This window comes from Silurus aristotelis, assembly GCF_946808225.1.
Source record: "Silurus aristotelis genome assembly, chromosome: 5".
Lineage (NCBI taxonomy): Eukaryota > Metazoa > Chordata > Actinopteri > Siluriformes > Siluridae > Silurus > Silurus aristotelis.
The window spans coordinates 11,443,868-11,466,092 of NC_139578.1; the positions used below are offsets into that span (position 1 = coordinate 11,443,868).

Consider the following 22,225-nt stretch of genomic DNA (forward strand, 5'->3'; position numbering starts at 1 on the left):
TACTTTACTCACTGCAAAGCAAACTCTCCATTACTAAAGCTGTCATATCACCAAGCAGGATATGTATACCGGGTTATCCGCAGGCACAGCGGTCTATCAGAACATAGCATTTTATGCCGGGGACATTAATTAAAGGTCTCTTCACCTGCAGCTCTGGTGCTGAGAACAGATGGGCACCCACTGGGAAAGGAATCAGTCTCATAAGACAAGGTTTAGTGATGGCTCCTGCAAGAGTGAAAATGTAAATCCAGTCCAGTCAAGTATAAGCATAGTCACACAATTATACGCTGGCTAATCATAGAGCCTTTTCTGAGGCTTGCTGTTGTTATTGTTGTTTTGTTCCCGGCGTGGAAAAAAATGGGGCTTGTTTGAACACACTCAGCGAGTGAACACAGGAGGTGCCGTGCTCCCACCTTCAAATGAGCAGATGCTTCATCACTTTCATACCCGCTGCTCATCTTCACACACTGTTACCCTGGCAACTGCTTCCTTTAAATGACATTGTAATGCAGACCAAGACTCAAGAACAGAAAGGTCATATATAAATGTAGAAGCATGTTCAGACATGCTTGGTCTAATCATATATATATATATATATATATATATATATATATATATATATATATATATATATATATATATATATATATATATATATATATATATATATATATAATAGACCAAGCATGTCTGAACATGCTTCTACATTTATATATGACCTGTATATATGATATACACACACACAGAAAAAGTCATATACTGATAACACAAACTTGATCATAATTAATAATGCATTTTAGTTCCTGTACAGGGTTGGATATAATTCAATTCAATTCATTTTTATTTGTATAGCACATTTACCAATGAACATTGTCTCAAAGCAGCTTTACACAGATAATGTGGTGATAAAAATTAATAAGATGTCTCTAATGAGCAAGCTGGTGGTGATTGTGGCAAGGAAAAACTCCCCGAGATGACATAAGGAAGAAACCTTGAGAGGAACCAGACTCAAGAGGGAACCCAACCCTATCTGGGTGGCACCAAATGTCTATTTATTGCATATATATGATGTTGTGGGGTACAGTGATGGTGATCAGAAGCAAACTGTAGTCCTGAGTGAGTGTAGCAGACTGTTGACATTAACTACAGTCCAAATCCATCAAAGCTCCCGGTCTTACTCCGGAATTTCATGGAACCACCCAAGTCGTTGATGAGAAACCGTCCTCGGCTCCACAGACTGGCCTCCAATCGAAGAGGACACTAACTAGAGGAAGGCCTGGACGAAGTGGGAAGATCCACGGTGGGAAGAGGGTCACTGGAGAGAAAGGGAAAGGGAAAGGGAAAGAGAGAGAGAAAGAATAGGGGTGACAGGATGAGAAGGATATGGAGAGAGCATACAAATATCCCAGTTCACCAAACACTCTATATCCATGATCCCTCCAGATCTGCTCCTTTATTTAAGAAAAACTCTACTGATAAAAGACTTGACTAAATAAATATGTTTTCAGCCTTGAATTAAACACTGAAACACTGAGTCCCCAACACTGATTGGAAGTCTGTTCCATAACTGTAGGGCTTTATAAGAGAAAGATCTGCTCTCTGCTGTAGTCTTCATTGTTTGAGGTACCAACAAATACCATGCACCTTTTGATCTAAGTAGGCGTGGAGGATCATATTGGTACAGAAGTTCACTCAGATACTGTGGCACGAGACCTTTAAGTGTTTTATACATCAGTAGTAGTATTTTATAATCAATGCCAGATTTAATTGAGAGCCAGTGTAGACTGATTAAAACAGGGGTGATGTGGTCATATTTTCTAGATCTAGTGAGGACCCTTGCTGCTGCATTCTGAACTAACTGAAGCTTATTTGTACACTTACACGAACACCCAGACAGTAAAGCATTACAGTAGTCTAATCTAGATGTAAGCATGACCTAGTTTTTCTGCCTCCTATAATAACATCATATTTCAAATTCTAGCAATATTTCTAAGGTGAAAGAAGGTGATCCTGGTAATATTATTCACGTGAGCCTCAAAGGAAAAACTTGGGTTAATAATCAAACCAAGGTCTTTGACTGCTGTACACACTGAGATAAAAACACCATCCAGAGATGCTACGTAATCAAAAAGTTTAATTCTAGCTGCATGTGGTCCTAGTAAAAGTACTTCCGTCTTATCCGCGTTGATATTGGCCTATAGTTGGACAGCTGACATGGGTCAAGGTCAGGTTTCTTAAATAAGGGGTTGATAACTGCCAGTTTGAAGGATTTAGGTACATAACCAGTGCTAATGGAAGAGTTTATCAATTTTAAAACAGGGTCAATTACCTCTGGAATTATCTGTTTGAAGAAACTTTTAGGCAAGAGATCAAGAATGCAGGTTGATGATTTTGATGAAAAAAAAAAAAAAAAAACTCATTCATTCATTCTCTTGAATAGGAGTAAAACTTTGTCATTGGTTGTCTGTTATAATTACACTGCTGTCTACAGGGTTATTTATAAAATAGTTTGGATTTATTTTAATCGTCTGGATTTTTTGCCTGATGTATTTAACTTTATTATTAAAAAAGTTCATGAATTCATTACTACCTATTGATGGTGTGCATGTTAGTGCAGTGATTTTATTTCTTATTCATTTTGTTACCGTGCTGAAAAAAAATTAAGGATTATGCTTGTTATTTTCTATGATGGTGGAGAAATATGCTGATCTAGCACCACTAAGACCTTTTTTTTATTATTTAGAAGGCTTTCTTTCCATGCTATTTGAAATACTGTCAATTTTGTTTGACGTCAATTACATTCTAATTTCCGAGTGGTCTGTTTGAAGGTGCGCGTATGAACGTTATACCACTGTGCTCATTTTCTCTCCCTGATCATTTTGGTCTTAAGGGGAGATACATCAACTAGAGTGTAACAGAACGTTGATTCTAGGTATTCAGTGGCCCAGTCAAGCTCTGCGGGGTCAGACGGACATCTAATACTAATACTAATTATAATATCAGCATTTACAGAAGATTGTTGATAAAACTCGCTTCTGTAGCTGACGTAAATGTACGCTTAACACGGTAATGTGGTGGGGTACTTATGCAATGACTAAGGTAGATTTTAAAAGAGATGAGGTAATGGTCTGAAATAGCTTCAGACTGTAAAATTATGACTACATTTTTTTATTAATATTTTTTACTAACATTTTTAATCCAAATGGTATTATCAAATTAAGAGTGTGTCCACCACTATGAGTGGGTCCTATAACATTCTGATTAACTTCAACTGAATCTAGAATGGACACAACTGCTGCTCTTAAGAAGTCTTCCTGAATATACTGTACTTTCCAGAGATTCCTATATCCAGGGTTATCATATAGGGGCTTCATGAGTTTGATTTTAATCTAATACAATCATGTAAAAATAACTGGGATATACTGTATAAACTTACTGTCTTGTTTAATGAGAACACCTCTTTACTTGCTCATTTATCCAATTAGCTAGTCATGGAGGGGCCTCACAAATAATGATATTAGAGACATGCCAAGGGTTTCAGTTAATATTCATTACAAATTCAAAATGGAAAGGAAAATGCGATCTCTGGTACTTCGTAATATGGTTGTTAGTACCAGATGGGCTGGGTTGAGTATTTCATAAACTGCTTATCTCCTGGGATTTTTGTTGTTTCAGATTTACAGAGAATGGATACAAAATAAAAAATTTATTTTTTTAATAATAATGTGATAGAGGGTTATTGTGTTGAAGACACAGTCATTGATAATTATTAGGGTTTTTTTATATAACTGTATTTATTTATTGGTACTTGAACTGGTCCCTAATTTATTTATTATTTATATTTCTTTTAAGAAAATAAGGCTTCCTGAATTAATTTAAAGAACAATACATTTTCATAGTGCTTGTTAAAATCATTGCTGTTTAAGGAATGAATAAACATGGCTTAAACAACACTCTTTTATTTGGTTTGAGTTGTTTTTAATTGTACAGTAAGACAGAAGATAAAGAGAGGAACAGAATAGAACTGTGCTTCCGAGTGATGTGGTCTGACTTAAGTATATCAGTACTTGGCAGCTGGTCTGTTCTTATCTGCTAGCTGAAATAGAAAGACTTAACCATGAAATGACCTGCAGCGGTGCTATGATCTGATAAATAAGCCTTAGTGTGTGTGGGTGTGTGTGTGTATCCTCAGTGCACGAGACAGCAACACAATTTTAAATATATTTATTTATTATATAGAAATATAGAGAATTTTATTTTTTTATTTTTTTGCGCCATATGGCCAAAATAGGGCAAACATTTGTGAACACCTGATCAAACACATATGGGCTTGTAACATCCCATCCCAGATTTAATCTATTTTTCATGTTATACTGTAATTCCGTCCACTCTTCTGGGAAGGCTTTTCACAAAGTTTTGGAGTGTGGTTGTAGGGATTTGTGACCATTGAGATAAAACAGTATTAATGATCAGGAGTGATGTCAGTTGAGGGGATTTGGAATTAAACTGGTCTTGCAGTTCACCCTTTCATGTTCAATAGGGTTAAGGTCAGAGTTTTGTGCAGGCCAGTTGCTTTTTTCATTCCAATCTTAGCAATCTATGTCCTCATGGAGTTTGCTTTGTGCACAAGGACATTGTAATTCAGGCTCCTTAAAATAATGCTACAGCATATATAGATAATTGTTTGCTTCCAACTTTGTGATAACGGTTATGTCTGTAGGATAAAAGTTACGTCTTAAGGTTACATATGTAACTCGCAGGGATGCAGGGAGTGTAGCATGGAGACAAATCTCATTCTCTCAGGGTAGAGATGGGTAGAGATGTTCCCTTTCAGGAACTCGAGCTACATCAACAACATTTTGGAAACGAGTGTCCAATCATGCCAGACTAGCCAATCCCTGTATAGTGTGGATGATTACAGCTAGGTCAAAGGACAGAGGGGCCAGGAGTGGCTCTAAGGCCAAGGCTTTAAGACCTGATGAAGGTCAGCGAGGTGGACCAGCCTGCAGCATTGCAAATGTCTTGGAGAGATACCTGACAGAGCCCCCAACCAAATGCAAGGTTCCATCCATGAACTCTATGTCGCACCAGGGGCCTCAGTCTCCGGGAGCCACGAAAAAAACATACCATGAGAGGGTCTCTGCCCAGAAACTGCCCCGCTAAGGGGCATAATACGCCAAATTGGTGGACACATAGACTTTTAAGGTGGTGCTCACTTCCACAACCAATCATCACCACTTCCCACCCTATTCAGCCGAAACCTCAAAACCTTCATGTGAGCTAGAACGACATCTTGATGCTGAACCATTAACTACTCTGATCGAGCCAATATCAACCAATCGTCTATATAGTTGAGGATGCAGATGCCCTGAAGTCTCAGGGAGACCAGCGCCGCATCCACACATTTTGTAAAAGTGTGGGGTGAGAGAGCAAGGCCAAATGGAAGAACCCGGTACTGGTAAGCTTCGGCCCTAAAAGTGAACCTAAGGAACTTCCTCTGAGAAGGAAGGATGGATACATGAAAGTACGCAACCTTTAGATCTATCGTGACAAACCAGTCCTTGGATCTGATTTAAGACACCACCTGCTTGAGAGTCTAATGAGTGAGCGGTTCAGCTGACGTAGATCTAAAATAGGACACAACCCACCGTCCTTTTTGGGAACTATGACGTACCAGCTATAGAATCTGGACTCTGACAGAGAGACCACCTCGATGGCCTACTTCCTCAGGAGAGTGTTTACTGCTCGTTCCAGAGCCTGCTCAGTTTCCACCAGAGTGGGAAGAACCACGTCGAAACAGGGCGGACGAGACTCGAACCAAATCAAAAAGCCTCACTTTACAGTGGGCAGGACCCACTGAGACACATCTGGCAGAGCTTTCAAGGCTGCCAAGAAGTCGAAAGAGGCGGCAAGTTTTCCTGGACCACTAGACCGGGTGGAGACCGAGAAGGATGCTCGCTGGAAGCGCATTCAGTGGCATGGTTAACGGACCAAACGAGACACAACACTCCGTTTCTGCACCTCCCAATGGGAGGTGGTGGATTGCACCGAGCAGCCCCAGGAAAGCGGTGTGGGCGGTACCGCTGGAACGCCACCACCTGTTTCTGTCTGACTGTGTCCTGAAGGAGTGAGTGGGGCATCCAGCAGCACGGCCCTATCCCCGTCAGACACACTCTTTGTCGATACAAGGTCGGCCATGGACCGGCCAATGACCCTTTGTGTCTTTGTATATAGATATACAAAGACACAAAGGGTCATTGTATATCTATATAGATATACAGTAGCTCAATAAATATGAGTACACCCTAAGTGATAACAGTGATAACAGTGATAACAAAGCTACATGTTCTATTCATCATGTTCATGTTTTTGTCTGCCATACTGTACAAATTTGTCTATGTTGTATTAGAGCAGTTAAAATTTGGTACATTGTATTCAAAGTACCAAATTAACATGACACCTCATGGCAAAGAAAACTCTAAAGATTTGAGAATTAGAATTGTTGCTCTCCACAAAAATGGCAGATGGTGGCTATAAAGATTGGTAGCACCCTGAAGCTGAGTTAGTGACCAGGGTCATACAGAGGTTTTCTAAACTGGGTTCCACTTAGAACAGGTTTCGCAAGGGTCAGCCAAAGAAGTTAAGTCCTGATGCTGTGCGTCAGGTGCAAAAAATGGCTTTGAAAAACAGATTCATGAGTGCTGCCAGCATTGCTTTAGAGCAGGGGAGGCCAACCCGCGGCTCGCGAGCCGCATGCGGCTTTTTGGTTGGTTTCGTGCGGCTCTTACGTTCATATCGAAGTTTGTGTTTGATTGTTTTTTAATGTGTGTGTTCGCGTCGCTTGAGTTCAATACGGTATTTTTAAGACTTAAATGAGCTTGCCCCTACTGGGAAACTCTGCGGTATATTAGACCTGGGCAAACTACGGCCCATGAGGCCAATCATAAATTACAGGGATGCACCGAAAATTTTCGGCCGAAATACCTAAATCACCGAAACAACACGGCAGAAACACAATTATAATGACGCAATAAAAAAATCGCAGACAGCACACGGTTATCTGGATAAGAGCCAACATGTCTGCGGTGTGTGGATAGCGATTTGCAAAACATGCAATGCTGAAATTTCAAGAGAGGGTGTATCTGCAAAGGGTTTCTCCAAGTTGGGTTTAATTTATGACCTGAAATCCAAACATCCCGATTGCCATTCTAAATATGAGAAGAACGCAGCGCAGAAAAGTAGTCAATCCGAGCATACGCACTTCGTCTGTAGCGGACGTTTTTGCAAAGGCAGGAAAGTTTTCCAGTGATGGTGCCAAGGCAAAAGGCATAACACAAAAAATTATGGATTTCATTGCCTTTTGAATTGAATTTTCATTTCGGTGCATCCCTAAAATATTATCGTTGGTGTGGCCCTCTGACACAATTCAGGTTTCTCATGTGGCCCATTGTAGCAATTAATTGCCCACCCCTGCGGTATATTCATCTCACGCACATGCGCATTTGACGAAAATACCTTATTGAACTCAAGTGAAGTAAACACGCACATAAAAAAAAAAAAACACAAACAAAGTCCTTGTTTTCTACCCTGAAACACGTGACATCAAAGCATCGATCTGTTCTGACTGACACCCATGTGAAAGAATTGCTTCGAGTGGCAACAACGGAATACGAGCCAGATTTGAAGGGGATTGTTCAAGGCAAGGAATGCCAAAAGTCCCACTAAGTAACATGCATAGTAAAAGAAAAACGCTATTGTAAATTATTATATATTTTTGTTTGTGGACTTGGTTAAACTAAGAGTTTGTGTGTGTGAGACACAATGTTCATTGTTGAAAATAACTGTCCTGTGGTCTTAGCACTGTAGGAGTCAATTTCTGTCATTATGTTGGTGTGTGGCATTTACAATAAATCTGGCTGAGCAGAGGTGTGTATGTGTGTGTGTGTGTGTGTGTGTGTGTATGCACGTGCGCATGTGTGTGTATGTAAGAGGAAGGGATGGGTGATGTTCATGTGTGCCCATGTGTATGATGTGGCTCTTTGCGGTAACACAGTAAATAATGTGGCTCTCGGTCTCTGACTGGTTGGCCACCCCTGCTTTAGAGGTTGCAGAAGCAGAAGGTCCACTTGTCAGTGCTTAGACCATACACCGCACACTGCGGCCATGCAGACTGACAACAAGACTGACAACAAGTCAGTCTGCATGGCCATCCCAGAAGAAGGCTTCTTCTAAAGTTGGCTCACAAAAAAGCCCACAAACAGTTTGCTGCAGACAACCTGTCCAAGAGCATACATTACTGAAACCATGTCCTGTGGTTTGATGTGACTAAAATAAACTTGTTTGGTTTAGATGGTGTCCAGCATGTCTGGTGATGCCCTGGTGAGGAGTACCAAGAAAATAGTGTCTTGCCTACAGTTAAGCATGGTGGTGGAAGCACAATGGTCTGAGGCAACATGAGTGCTGCTGATACTGGTGAGCTGCGGTTTATTGAGGAAAACATTAATTCCAACATGTACTGTGACTTTCTAGAGCACAGCATGATGTCCTCCCTTCAGATACTGGGCCAAACTGCAGTTTTTCAACATAATAAAGACCCTGAAAAAGCTGAAGGTAAAGGTTATTGTGACCAAGTACGTCTCTTTAGACCTGAATCCTATTGGGCACCTGTGGGGCATATATATACAGTATATATATATATATATATATATATATATATATATATATATATATATATATATATATATATATATATATATATATATATATATATATAAATATATATACGTTTTCTTTTGGTTTGGTTTTTGAAGTTATGTTAGGGTGTAGGTGTACAATAATTTGTTGTATTAATATGTTTATTATTATTGTAATTTATTTTATTTTATTATTTTTATGTTAATGCTAGGTTCCCACAAGGATAGCAAAACACAGAATGACACAAAGAAAAAGCAAAGAAAATCAAGGATAAACAATGAGATTCCTTTGCAAAGAAAAAGCAATTAGAGTTCCAGGATGAGTGGTATGTTGCTGTTTGTGTGGGTGTGTGGAAGTGTGGAAGTGTGTGTGTGTGTGTGTGTGTGTGTGTGTGTGTGTGTGTGTGTGTGTGTGTGTGTGTGTGTGTGTGTGTGTGGGTGTGGGGGTAGGTGTTTGTGCGTGTGTGCATGTGTGTGTGTGGGTGTGTGTGTGTGTGTGTGTGTGTGTGTGTGTGTGTGTGTGTGTGTGTGTGTGTGGGTGTAGGTGTGTGTGCGTGTGTGCATGTGTGTGTGTGTGTGTATGTGTGTGTGTGTGTGTGTGTGTGTGTGTGTGTGTGTGTGTGTGTGTGTGTGTGTGTGTGTGTGTGTGTGTGAGTGAGTGAGTGAGTGAGTAAGAAGGATGCAGTAGAAGACAGGCGGCTGTTTGGATGCGCAGAAGCAGTAGAGTAAAGGGAATAGCTGGGCTGTCTTCAGTCTCCATGCTCCTGAGAAGGAAAGCACAGCACAAGCAGCACAGGCATCCTGCACCTCCTGCATATTCTTTCCATCCACATTTACTCATGCACTCGAACCTGAACCATACAAGGTGGGTAATTTCTTTTATGTCTTTAAATCATTTAAAATCTAAAGACAGTTTTCTTGTGTTGCTTTCAGTGGTATTTGACATGGATTTTCTTAATAGATTTGTGTATAGGTATATACCAGTGTATGTGGCAGACCTAAGACAGACTTGAAGAGTAAAAACAGGCAGGCTTACTGATTATTTCACAGGCAACAGTTATTTTTGCTTTATTACAGTGAACAAAGTTGTTAGAAAGCATATGACGGCATATCAGTCATCTGACAGGCATGGAAAATTAATAAAATGAATGAAGATTATTTTTATTTTATAATTATTATACATATACACACATAAATACATACATACATACATACATACATACATACATACATACATACATACATACATACATATACACACACAAAGGGGGTATAAAATATGATAAGATAAGATAAGATAAGATAAGATAAGATAAGATAAGATAAGATAAGATAAGATAAGATAAGATAAGATAAGATAAGATAAGATAAACCTTTATTCATCCCACAGTGGGGAAATTTCTTAGAAATATTTCGACTATATATTATGCCATCAGTAACATTTATGTCTATAGTTGTTGTTTGTGATGGACAGATCCTAAGTATGATCATAATTTGCATATAAATAGCAGCTTGGACAAAAGACTCATCTAATGTTGACACTGCCTCTTTTCCTCATGTGCTGAGTGATTTTGCACCTGGAAGAAAAGACGATTGTGAACCTGGACAGCTAATACTGAGCACAAAAAAAAAGTTAGATCATTGTGCATGGATTGCTTTCTTTTGCATCTTTATTTATTGTTTTAAATCTATACAGAATCTATTATATTCTTTGGAGGTTGATGATCCAATAAATAAGTGGGCACTTTGTTGTTTGGAGGGTCATACTGAGTCTTTATTATCACTCACACGCACAAACACACGCTGCCAGGGGCAAAGATTGTTATGAATGAGTGATTTAGTTTCAGTAATTTCATTTTGTGTGCTTTTTTAGCTCATATTGGATTGTAGACTGTTCAGCACAAAAAAAGGCTAGTAATTTTCTCTTTTTTTTTAAAGATAATATACCATGTTTCTCATTTTAAAATCTTTAGAACACATAGTCATCTTTGTAAGTATTGATTGAATTGCCTGATACTTGGGAAGAACAGCAGATGCTTTTATTTTTCAGCACTCTCCTTTAACAGCAGTTGATTTCGTTTCGTTTTTTGTTGTTGTTATTGTTGTTTTTTATTGTTGAAGATGTATTGAATTCTGATGAAAGTTCTTAAGAAAGGGCCTAATGAAAGCCAGGAGTTCTTTATATTTGTATGCCAAAGATGGATATACTCACAAGGGATGTTTGTCAAATCTCTGCTCATATCAACTGATTTATAGTGAACTTTTTTTTTTTTTCCTACTGATCTTGTTCCTTGCGTCCTAGTGTATCAAAGTTGATAATGCCAGATAATTCAATGCTATTTTTTTTTTTATTATTATTAATACACACTAACAAATGATTAGGATACACGTAAAAATGTCATAAATTAGGCAAGGTACATCTAGATTTTCAGCATGTAACAAGCAAAACTATTTAATTCCGTATATATTTTAATAAAAATTGGTTCCATTTGAAATGTCAGATTAGTTCATGACCTATTTTTGTTCCACATGAATTGATGTGGAAGTTCAAGCAAAATTTTAGAATATGGTTTTGGAGGCTTTAGTGGAGCAAACAGATCCAAATATATCTTTGAAAAATAAATCAAATGCTGAGAAAAAGAGAGGGAGAGAGGGAGGGAGAGAGAGAGAGAGAGAGAGAGAGAGAGAGAGAGAGAGAGAGAGAGAGGGGAGGGGGGGGTGTAGGAGAAGACAGAGAGTGTAAAATGAGACTGTAAGGACCACAATGTCCTCTTCTGCTCAAAAAACACTCTGATGTCTTCTTTATGTTCACTCTATCAAGTGGAAATTAAAATCCCACCATGAAATAGCCCTTGTAAGATTCTATTGCAAGTCAGGCTAAGAGATGATGGAATTTGGATTTGGATGTCATCAGGTACTTGATATAATCATACAAGGTTTTACTTTAGAAGCCCTTCCTTTAACTTAAGGGTTTCTGAACCTGTTACACTGAGCATGTGTGTATAAATAAAGTGTAATATTCTTTTATATCAATAATATACCCCTTTCTGTACATAGCAGCATACAGTCTGGTAAATTAGCGTTATTTATATCAAGATATCTTGATATTGCCACAAGGTGGAGTACAATCTCATATACAGTATGTGTAAAAAGTATACTGAACACATATTAGGGTACATGCATCTCACAGGGCAGCTTCTTTTTCAGTGAATATATATTTCAGCCTTCCTGAGCTAAAATGTAACTTTATGAACATTTGAATGGTTTGCAATGCATTCAAATTTTGAAATTCCACAGATCTGCATGATCTATTTCCACATCTGGAAATAATGTTCTGTTCTGTTATGTAGCTCTATGGTGTGTGATGTAGCTCTATGTTGTTTTATGTATTCCAGGGTTCTGGAGAAACGTTGACTCATTTCACTGGGTACTCAATGTAATATAAATTCATTCATTCATTCATTAATGGGTTTCTCCTGCTCAGGTCATGGTGGATTTAAGCACACACACAAACACACAAACACACACACACACACACACACACACACACACACACATACACACACACACACACACAAATGTATCTAATATTAATATTATTGCTTCAATCAACCGATTATATGTGTGTGTGTGTGTATATATATATATATATATATATATATATATATATATATATATATATATATATATATATATATATATATATATATATATATATATATATAAAGCTCAAATACCACTGACTGACTCACTCACTCATCACGAAATCTCAAAAACCACTGAACGGATTGCAATGAAATTTGGAACATACCTTCCTCTTGGGTCTTAGGTGCTCACTAAGAAAGGGTTTTGAAAAATTCGGCCTGGATCGCGGCTAACACACGAAAAACGCGATTTCTCACAGATTTCTCAAAGGGAAACGTTATTTGTTGACGTTACGTTTTGATCTCTGATCATCCAGTCCTGCTCAGTGCTTACTGCTTATTGCCCTATTGCTTAGCGTTCTGCCTTCCGTAGCGAAGCACGGGTACTTTCCGCTAGTATATATATATATATATGACTGTATACCACGTGTTCATTCTGAAAGATTATCAAATATTCCGGAGGTAAATAACCACAAATAAATTTGAAATAAACATAAAATGACTTTTAAACTGTTAAAAAAAAATATATATATATATATATATATATATATATATATATATAAAATGAATTTTTTTACTACATATATAAGATGTCGATATATAAAGATACAGCAAAAAAGGGAACCTAGGTCAAAAGAAGAGACACTAGAATAGTAAAAGGTCATGACACTACTCATTATCACCTGGTAGCTAATTAACCAATTGTACAAAATGTTACTTTACACTATATTTTACTCCATACTCATGAGAATGTTGTATTTTTTTTACTTTATCTGCCGGCACTTGTCTTTGTTTAAATTAACATATGCTCATCTTGCCTTGTGGGAACACACAGAGCTAACAAGCTTACATAATGAACACAAGGAAAATATAATGGATAGTCAAGACAATTTCTCTAAGCCTTATTATATTCTAGTTAACACAGTCAAAAGCTTGCCACCAACAAATAACTGGATGCAGCCACATCCCGACTCTGCACTTTAATCTGTCTTTTTGACAGCTGCGTCGAAGTGCTTCCATAAAATACAACAACTTTATTTCAGTGTAAGTGACTGTAATGGATCGTGATAGACATACAAAAGCAGGAAAGATCAATTTGTAGGTTTTGTCTGGAAATTTTAATTTTACAGAGAGTACCATATGTCAAATAGTGTTAAGCAAAGAAATAATATGCAAGCAACATTAGCTGTCTCTCTCTCTCTCTCTCTCTCTCTCTCTCTCTCTCTTTATTTTTCTCTCTTTCACACACACACACACACACACACACACACACACACACACACACACACACACACACACACACACACACACACACATATATACAGATTCTTGTCCAATGTTAGGTATAAGGGCACTGGATTTAACAATAATTGTTAAATAATTAACAAAAATTAGATTCTTTTTTTCAATTAAATTTTCAATTTAAAAAATCAACATTTTTTTTATGTTTCCTAGACTGTGTTGCTATAGGCTCAAGTTCAGAACTAAAGGCTAGTATCAGAACGACCATTTTACAGATGCTTATTTATTGGTCATAGTGAACAGTTTTGCAGTGTGTGCACCAAGTGTCTACCAGTGGATAACCTCAGCACCTCAGCAATTAATAAAAATGAATGAATAAAAAAAAAAAATAATGGTTTCCCTATTTGTGTCTAGTTTCTCTTACGGTTTCTTCCTCATATTGTTTTCGGAAGTTTTTACTTGCCACTGTCACCTCTGGCTTGCTCATTAGGAATAAACATTTAGGGATAAATAAAAAAATTAATAGGAAAATTTTATTAATTATTAATTTTATTCCTATAAAGCTATGTGATCGTATCTTATGCAAATAAAATGTAATTACAATGAAATAAATCTTATCAAAACTTTACTGAAGCAGGTTAGATTTTAGTTTATTTTATTTTTTTTTTTTTTACAAATCCCTTCGTATAAATCAGCCATTTTACTATTTTTGAATTTTGTATGAGAGCAGGTTGATGCAAAAGACCCAAGAAGGTATTTTGCTGTATCAACCTGCTTTCATACAAAATTCAAAAATTTGTATTTTTAAATTTTCATAAAGAATTCATAAAGAATTTCCTTATATAATGTAAAAGACTCCTACTGAATGTACTAGAATCTTACTGAATGTCAGAGCTTTTCTTTAGTTTAAAATAATTTCCTTCTCATAATGTGTCTTGGAAGTTAAGAAGGTCTGCAAGCATGATTTATTTTTGTGGTTATAAAAATATATAGAAGAGAAATCCTAACTGTGATTCTTTCTCAGATAATGCTTGAGCTGTTATACATGTTCAATTAATGCACCTGAATCTATAAAAAAAGAAAAATTAAACCCACAGTCTTTTTTTTACTTTTGACGTAAAATGAATAGTCTTTGGGTACAAATGTAAATTTATTTACACTTAAAACATCTTAGATAATGATCAACAAAGTTACATTTTATGTACTGTGTATTGATTTGTTTTGGAATGTCAAGCAGGTGGACACATAATACCAAATACCTTGGCTTATTTAATGCATTCAAATTGTGAATAGTTTTTAATGACCAAAATGGTCACCCAGTGTGTACTAATTGACCAAATATGCTCTGCATTCTCTTGAGATCTTGTGATCGCTAACCAGGAAGTGGCTAGCGGATAATGCTAGCACTATGGATTCTGTAGCATTTTGTGTCAAGCTTCAAAAAATTTTATGTTGGGAAAAAATCTTGACAATTACACATATCGAGGGGGTAAGTAAATGAAGATCTGAAATATATATATATATATATATATATATATATATATATATATATATATATATATATATATATATATATATATATATATATATATATATATATATATATATATTTGCTAATGCAGCCCAGATACACTAATGATAGTTTCTCTGTTTTTGAGGTAACACTTTCAATAATGTTCTTGAATTGAGAACACTGAGCAGCATACTAGGCCTGTTACTTTGCTTTTAATAGAGTCCTGAGATTTTGGCACAGGGGATAGTTTTATTGTATCATGGCTCTATGGATCCTGGTGCATGTTTAACTTAGGTTATTGTCTGTCTTTTACATAATCTCACTATTAAGGTTCCCCCACAAAAGCATGAATGAGATTTAAAGCCTACCAAAACCTAATGACTATAACATTGGTGCTTTATTTAAGCAGCCTGGTTAATAATAATAGAAGAAGGAATCATCTTGCCTGCTGTGTGTGTGTTTGTTTGTATTTTTTACCTGTATGTCATGCATTAAGACAGAAGAATATTTATTAGTGCAATACTGCCTGATAAGAGTCACCCAAATGTCATCCTCTAGCCAAAAAAACAAGTCTAAGGTAAATACTGTACGCTGAGGTATTTTCCTTGATTCATCAAATAATTAGTTATTATAGTAAACTAGACCTGCTGTAGGATTAAGTTATTTCAGCATTATTCCTGTATAAATATTAAATGAAATTTATTAAACCCAGTGAAAAAAAACTGTTTAATAGCTCTTACTTCCACAAGTCTGCTTTATTTTCTTAAGAAGGTAAAAAAGTAAACATTTAATTCATTTAAACAGCCATTACACATGTAATTTTATACCCTTTTTGTCCGCATTAGTGCTCTGCTCTTTTTGCCTAGACATCAGTGTCTGCTCAAAGTCAAAGTACTCTCAGACTAGTGATAGAGTTCCCTGTTCCTTTGTGAAGCCGTTCTTGTTTTTATTTTATTCTCTCTTGTTTACTCCCCTTCTCTCACTTTCATCCCCAAAGCATTGCTGGGCTATAATTCACTTTTATTTTAAGTGTGAGACTGTGCAGCTGAGGTTTATCCTTTCATTCTAAACTTCCAATCACTTCTTACTTTCTTGCTTCTACTTTTACTTTCAATATATCTGCTTTCAGTCAGTAGCTTTTGCACACTTAATCATGTTCCAGGGAAGAGAGAAGCTCAACCAAATTGTGTTTGGTGTTCATGGTGCTCATTTCCAATTTGTGGATCAATCTGCTCATGGCAGATTATATATAATGTAGCACAACTCATTGACCATTTTAGGAACACATCAGTTTGGATCCACATTCCTGGATGAGCTTAGGTACTTATCAAGTCAGCCAATCACATGGCAGCAGCACAATGCACAATGCAAAAAAAAAAAAACAACAACATTACACTGGTCTTTTGCCAATCTTCTGCCCAACAGCCATACCCATTGTATCCTCAGATTCTTATTCTTGGCTAATAGGAGTCAATGTCACTGGGAGCTGTTGCTGTTGCTGTTGCTGTAGTCCATCTTTCAAGGTTTTTATTTATTGTGTGTGGTGAGATGTTTTTCTGCTCACCACAGTTACACTATTTTATTTTATTTATTTATTTATTTTTATTTTTATTTTGGGGGGGGGGGGTGTTTAGAAAGCTATAATAACATTCATATTAATCCTATAGTAAATCTACACTACATTTATGGTATTTGCCATTAATTATGACTTTATCCAGAACAACTTACATATATCTCATTTATATAGTATATAAGCAAAGAGATGAGCCTTGCTCAAGGGCACATCAGTCATCGAGGAGATTCTAGCTCTCAAACTTTTGATCAAAAAAACCACTAGCAAACACTCCTAGTACTAAATTATTCAAAGTCCACAGATATGTATTTTTCTAAGATCAATAATGGTAAATAATCTTTGTTACATATGAGGTGTATGTCTAAAACAAAATGTGAATCTAATTCATTTACATGTGCATGTATAGGTAAAGAAGACACAGTCAATCCCTGTTCACTCCTTTCTGCTAACAGTTGAATAGGCTGAAACACAACTAGTGCAAGCTAAGTCTAACTGATTTGTCTTTATTTGCTTTATATCTTTAGTGAAACACAGCATTTAAACACACCATAAGATATACAGCTGAACACCAGCACCGTCCTGAAAGAGTGTCAAAGAATTGTTATGTTTTTATTTGAATTTGATATCCTTTAAATTGGTCCTAATGCTGATAGTCAAACATTTCCCATGTCAGTTTTTATACAGCAACAACATAATTATAAAACATTAATAATTTATCACATAAAAAGAAAATGCTATACTATTTTTTGCTGATGTTAGGTGATGTCATGTTATGTAACTGAACCAAGAAATTTCAGAGCATGTTGGTTGGACCAGGACTAAGGGTGCAAGATTTGCTCTATTTGGTGGAATGGATATACACAATTTGGTTAATAAAAAAAAAAAACATTTCTGGTATGTTATATATTTTTGCTGAGCAGCTATAAAAACAAATTGAACTGATTTACTATATGTATATTATGTATGTTACTTGATTTAAAGTAAGTAGAAAATTGAGGTCCATAGCTTTTGTGCATTGAATTGAAGATAGAAAAAAAGAGGAAAACATTAAGAAGCTTAATAGTTGTGACAAAATGTTTAAATGTTCATTACACATTGTGCATATTTCACCTGTCTTTGTCCCAGAAAGAGTAAAACAACCTGAGGATGTGGAACATTTGACTAAATTTCTCTCTTTTAAAATGTGCTGTGATTAGCCACTGCCCCAGACTGATGTAAATGCAAATAGAACCAATTTATATTCTAGCCATGAATGTAATAAAGTTTGTGGGTTTTTTTCTCTAATAACCTTCTATTTGCTTTTTTTGTGGGCCCCACTAACAGAGAAAAGGAAACAATGCTTCTCATCTGCCTTCTCTGATCAAATTGTTAATTAGCAAACTTTTTACCACATGTCTACCCTCTACAGCATGTTTGCTACTTGTAAGCAAAGAAATTGGTGTCAGGGTAATTTTACAGGCGGATGGCTGAGTACACAAGGGCAGAGTGTGTGGCAGATGCAAAAGCGCATATTTGACAGACACATCACGCCTTTTTTCCATCCTTTCTCGGCTGCACATAAATAGCTATACATGAACACTTTGCTTTTTTTATATATATATAAATGCAAAATAGATTGAAAGATCCACTAACTTATGATTAATATATGATGTGTTTTTTATGTGTATTGTGTTTAATGCAGTACACAAGAATGGGAAGAAGATCAATAAACTCTCTCTTTGTTTCTTTGTGGATCCCACAGATGGTGTAGCTGGACTAGTGCAATATACAAGACATACACAGGACAAATATAAGAATTTCAGCTATGTGATTATCGTTCCTGTAGAGCCTGTGCCTGTTTTTTTCCATCGTGTGATCAGGGACACAAGTGCATAATTCATCATGTGATTGGATACAAGGACCCAACAAGGACCACAGTTTGTAACAAAAGATTTTTTACTGGAGGCTGGATCATATTGTCAAGAGGGTAACCTCATAATAATACGATTCTCCAGCCCTAGTTTCATCTAATTAGACGGAATGTGCTTTCTTGGCCAAATCTAAGTGCCTGAGTGCCTCTTGTGGAGCCTAGCCCACCAACACCTGCAACATGCTCATATATGTGCATAGGTTTATTTATCAATGAATGAGGAATGGTTAAGCCAAAAATTCCACAGATGGAACCATTTACTCAGAGGATCCCAACTTGCTGTGTCTTCCATTGCCAAAAAAAAATCCAAAAATTTATTTTCCTGATGTGCTCGGAGCAAATTCAAGTGATTTAAAGAGAAACCCAATGATTATTGTTTTAACTTTGCCCAGACAAGGACAGACTTTGTAGATGAAGGATTGTTGATCAAAGCCTATAAACCTTACCATTGTTGATTTAAAAATAAAAGGTACTTTTCAGTTAATTTTATCAAAAGACTCAAATGTTTAAAATGATGATACCACTGAATTTCAGTTTGAGTGAATTTGGTTTAAGAAAATCTGCATAAAATGGCTGAAGCTACAGAATATAATGGGACTGAAAGCATGTTTTCTTCCACCAACCTTCCCTTTAATTCTACTATTGAATACGAAGATTTTCATTCAGAATCCAATGCTAGCAAGATCATTATCCCTTCTATCTACGCCCTTGTTTGCTGTGTGGGCATAATAGGAAATGCTATGGTTATATATGTCATCCTCAAGTACGCCAAGATGAAAACAGCAACAAATATTTACATTCTAAATCTTGCGATTGCTGACGAGCTCTTCATGTTGAGTGTTCCATTTCTGGCTACGTCAGCTGCAGTGCGACACTGGCCCTTTGGTTCGTTGATGTGTCGGCTGGTTCTTAGCGTTGACGGCATCAACATGTTCACTAGCATTTTCTGCTTGACTGTGCTCAGCGTGGATCGCTATATTGCAGTGGTGCACCCCATCAAGGCAGCACGCTACCGCCGACCAACTGTTGCTAAAGTGGTTAATGTCTGTGTGTGGGGACTTTCACTTCTCGTCATCTTGCCCATCATTATCTTTGCGGACACTGTTCCAGCACAGGATGGAGGGGTAGACTGTAACTTTCTGTGGCCTGAGTCCTCATGGTCAGAAGCATTTGTGGTGTATACCTTCTTGCTTGGCTTCTTGCTTCCTGTGGCAGCGATCTGCCTGTGCTACTGTTTAATCGTTGTGCGTATGCGTGCAGTAGGGCTCAAAGCAGGATGGATGCATCGACGACGCTCCGAAAAGAAGATCACTCGCATGGTGCTGCTCGTGGTCGCTGTCTTCGTACTTTGCTGGATGCCCTTTTACATAGTGCAGCTTGTGAGCGTGTTCTGCCATCCACCAGACCCCATGGTGACTCAGCTCTTTCTTATTCTAAGTTATGCTAACAGTGGTGCTAATCCTATACTGTATGGATTTGTGTCTGACAACTTCCGCCGCTCCTTCCAGAGAATTGTTTGCTTCCGCTGGTTGGAGAATGGGCCGGATGCAGAACAAGTGGACTACTGTGCTGTGGCCCTCCGTCGCCAAACAACATGCACTCCACAGGAATTCCCTAAAGAGTGTTGCTTAGCCTCTGATATGGTGTTTCGCAATGGGACATGTACCTCTCGTACCACCAACCTTTAAATGTTTCTAAAAAAAAAGAACTTTGAGCAAAATGTAGGTTTATATATGTACAACTATCTATACACAATAAGTATTTAAAGTTACCTTGAATTTCTCCTTATATGTACTGCTAACTGATTGTAATAACTATTATTTTGTATAGGCTTACTAATTATGATTAAATAAAAAGTCTTGTTCTCTTTGTAAATTTTCAGTAATCTGTGTCAATGTGTTAAAGTTTACCAGGTGTTCACTGATTGCTTTGGCATGGCATCATCCACATTGTTGTTCATGATTAAATCCTTCTTCCTCATGTTTGTTCAAGTCATATGTCATAGGACCATAATGTTTTGAAAAACATTTAGATTGTGGATGTTTGTTCAGTCTTTGGAGTATTTATCTCCTGAAATCAAATATGAATGTATTTCCTGCAACATATTATTTTGCAGTACAATAAATATTGGATGTGTATGAAACAATAATTAACCAGCATGTACTCTACATATGTTACTATCTCTCTTGAATGATTCACAGCTACCAAATCTGGAGCATAGTCATTTTTATTTTAGTAACAAAAAAATATGATATTAAAAAAACTGTTATAACTCTCCCAGTGCTTAAAGTCCGCACAGTTACTGCCAAAAGTGTTTCTGCCCCTTTTTTTCCCTCAGACATAATTTTCAGGATCATCAAAAATCCAGAGAAATGGATGAAAGAATGCTTGGCATCTGAAAGGTAAAATGCTACTAAGTAACAAATCAGAGGTAAAACGAAGGTAAATTTGTGTTTAGCTTACTTAGAAAAACAAGAATTTATGTTTAAAAAAATTAGAAAGAATCACACTCAATAGACACTTCCTTCATTTAGTAAATTTAGGAGTTTTAGGTAACACTCACTACTGAAGGTTTATTTGTATGTTATTTGTTTGTTTTTGTTTTCATAAAGTTTCTTTTCGGCTTCTCCCGTTAGGGGTCGCCACAGCGGATCCTCCGCACGTTTGATTTGGCACATGTTTTACGCTGGATGCCCTTCCTAACGCAACCCTCCCCAATTTATCCGGGCTTGGGACCGGCACTAAGAGTGGCTGGGGATGGTTCCCTGACCGGGAATCGAACCCGGGTCGCAGCGGTGGGAGCGCTGCATCTTAACCACTAGACTTTTGTTTTCATAATTCTGTAAAATCCATTTTTCTGAGCAACACAGACAACTCTGCAATGTTTTAAGCCAAATTGCTAAAGCAAACTTGGACCTTTCAAACTATTTCCAAAATACAGCATGTCAGTTTTATGGCCTAGACAGCTTCTTAACATACTTCATGTAGTCTCGAAAGAATAGTGGCTGAGAGATATGAATTTAAGAAATGCTGCCCAAGACATCACTTTGGAGAACACTGGAGAGCTTAGAAACTGAAAAGGAGAAAGGAAGACTAATATGTCATGTGCTATGTGCAACAAAATAAGAAGCTTTTTAAGAAACTTGCATACTGTATTTTTTTTTATTTGATGAAGTACTGAAGCTTTTTTGCAAATATTTATCAGAGCTGGCTATTCAGCTTATTGTGCTGACCTCAGACAACCTCTGTAGTCATAAGACATGCTGTGAGTGATGCCACTTCCCGATACAAACAAACCCACTTTTATAGTCCCACCCCTGACACTTGACTGGCAGCTTTCCGTGCAAGGCATCTTTCTTTATTAAAAACATCTCTAATGAAGCAATGCACAAGAAATTCTGCCCAGAAACTGGTATTAATTCAAGAAATCTAGAAAGATTAAAAAACTTATAATATTACATTATTATGATATTTTTTTTAATTATGAGTCATATATTACAATATTAAAAGAAAGAAAGATATTTAATAAAGTGGAACAACACGTTGCTGTTCATGTTGTTGAATTGTTGAATACCCATGACTTATTGGGGAGGAGCAAAAGGGTTTACCACGTGTCTCACTGGTTTTAATAAAAAATGACAACAGAGAAGA

At 36.9% G+C, this 22,225-nt stretch overlaps 1 protein-coding gene across 2 annotated transcripts; it reads left to right on the forward strand.

Moving 5' to 3' along the window:
- Window positions 1-9,063: 9,063 nt before the first annotated feature.
- sstr1b (somatostatin receptor 1b) lies at window positions 9,064-20,619 on the forward strand. 2 transcript variants are annotated; one of them, XM_083541193.1, is made up of 3 exons: window positions 9,064-9,558; window positions 18,407-18,631; window positions 19,307-20,619. In XM_083541193.1, the coding sequence occupies exon 3, from the start codon at window positions 19,315-19,317 to the stop codon at window positions 20,260-20,262; it is 948 nt and encodes a 315-aa protein (XP_083397319.1). In that variant the 5' UTR covers window positions 9,064-9,558; window positions 18,407-18,631; window positions 19,307-19,314; the 3' UTR covers window positions 20,263-20,619. The 2 variants fall into 2 exon arrangements, with proteins under 2 accessions (XP_083397319.1, XP_083397318.1); XM_083541192.1 differs by having other exon boundaries at window positions 18,407-20,619.
- Window positions 20,620-22,225: the final 1,606 nt, after the last annotated feature.

Excerpts from the sequence above, each read along its gene's own strand:
- sstr1b (XM_083541192.1), top strand. The coding sequence starts at position 19,144 with ATGGCTGAAGCTACAGAATATAATGGGACTGAAAGCATGTTTTCTTCC.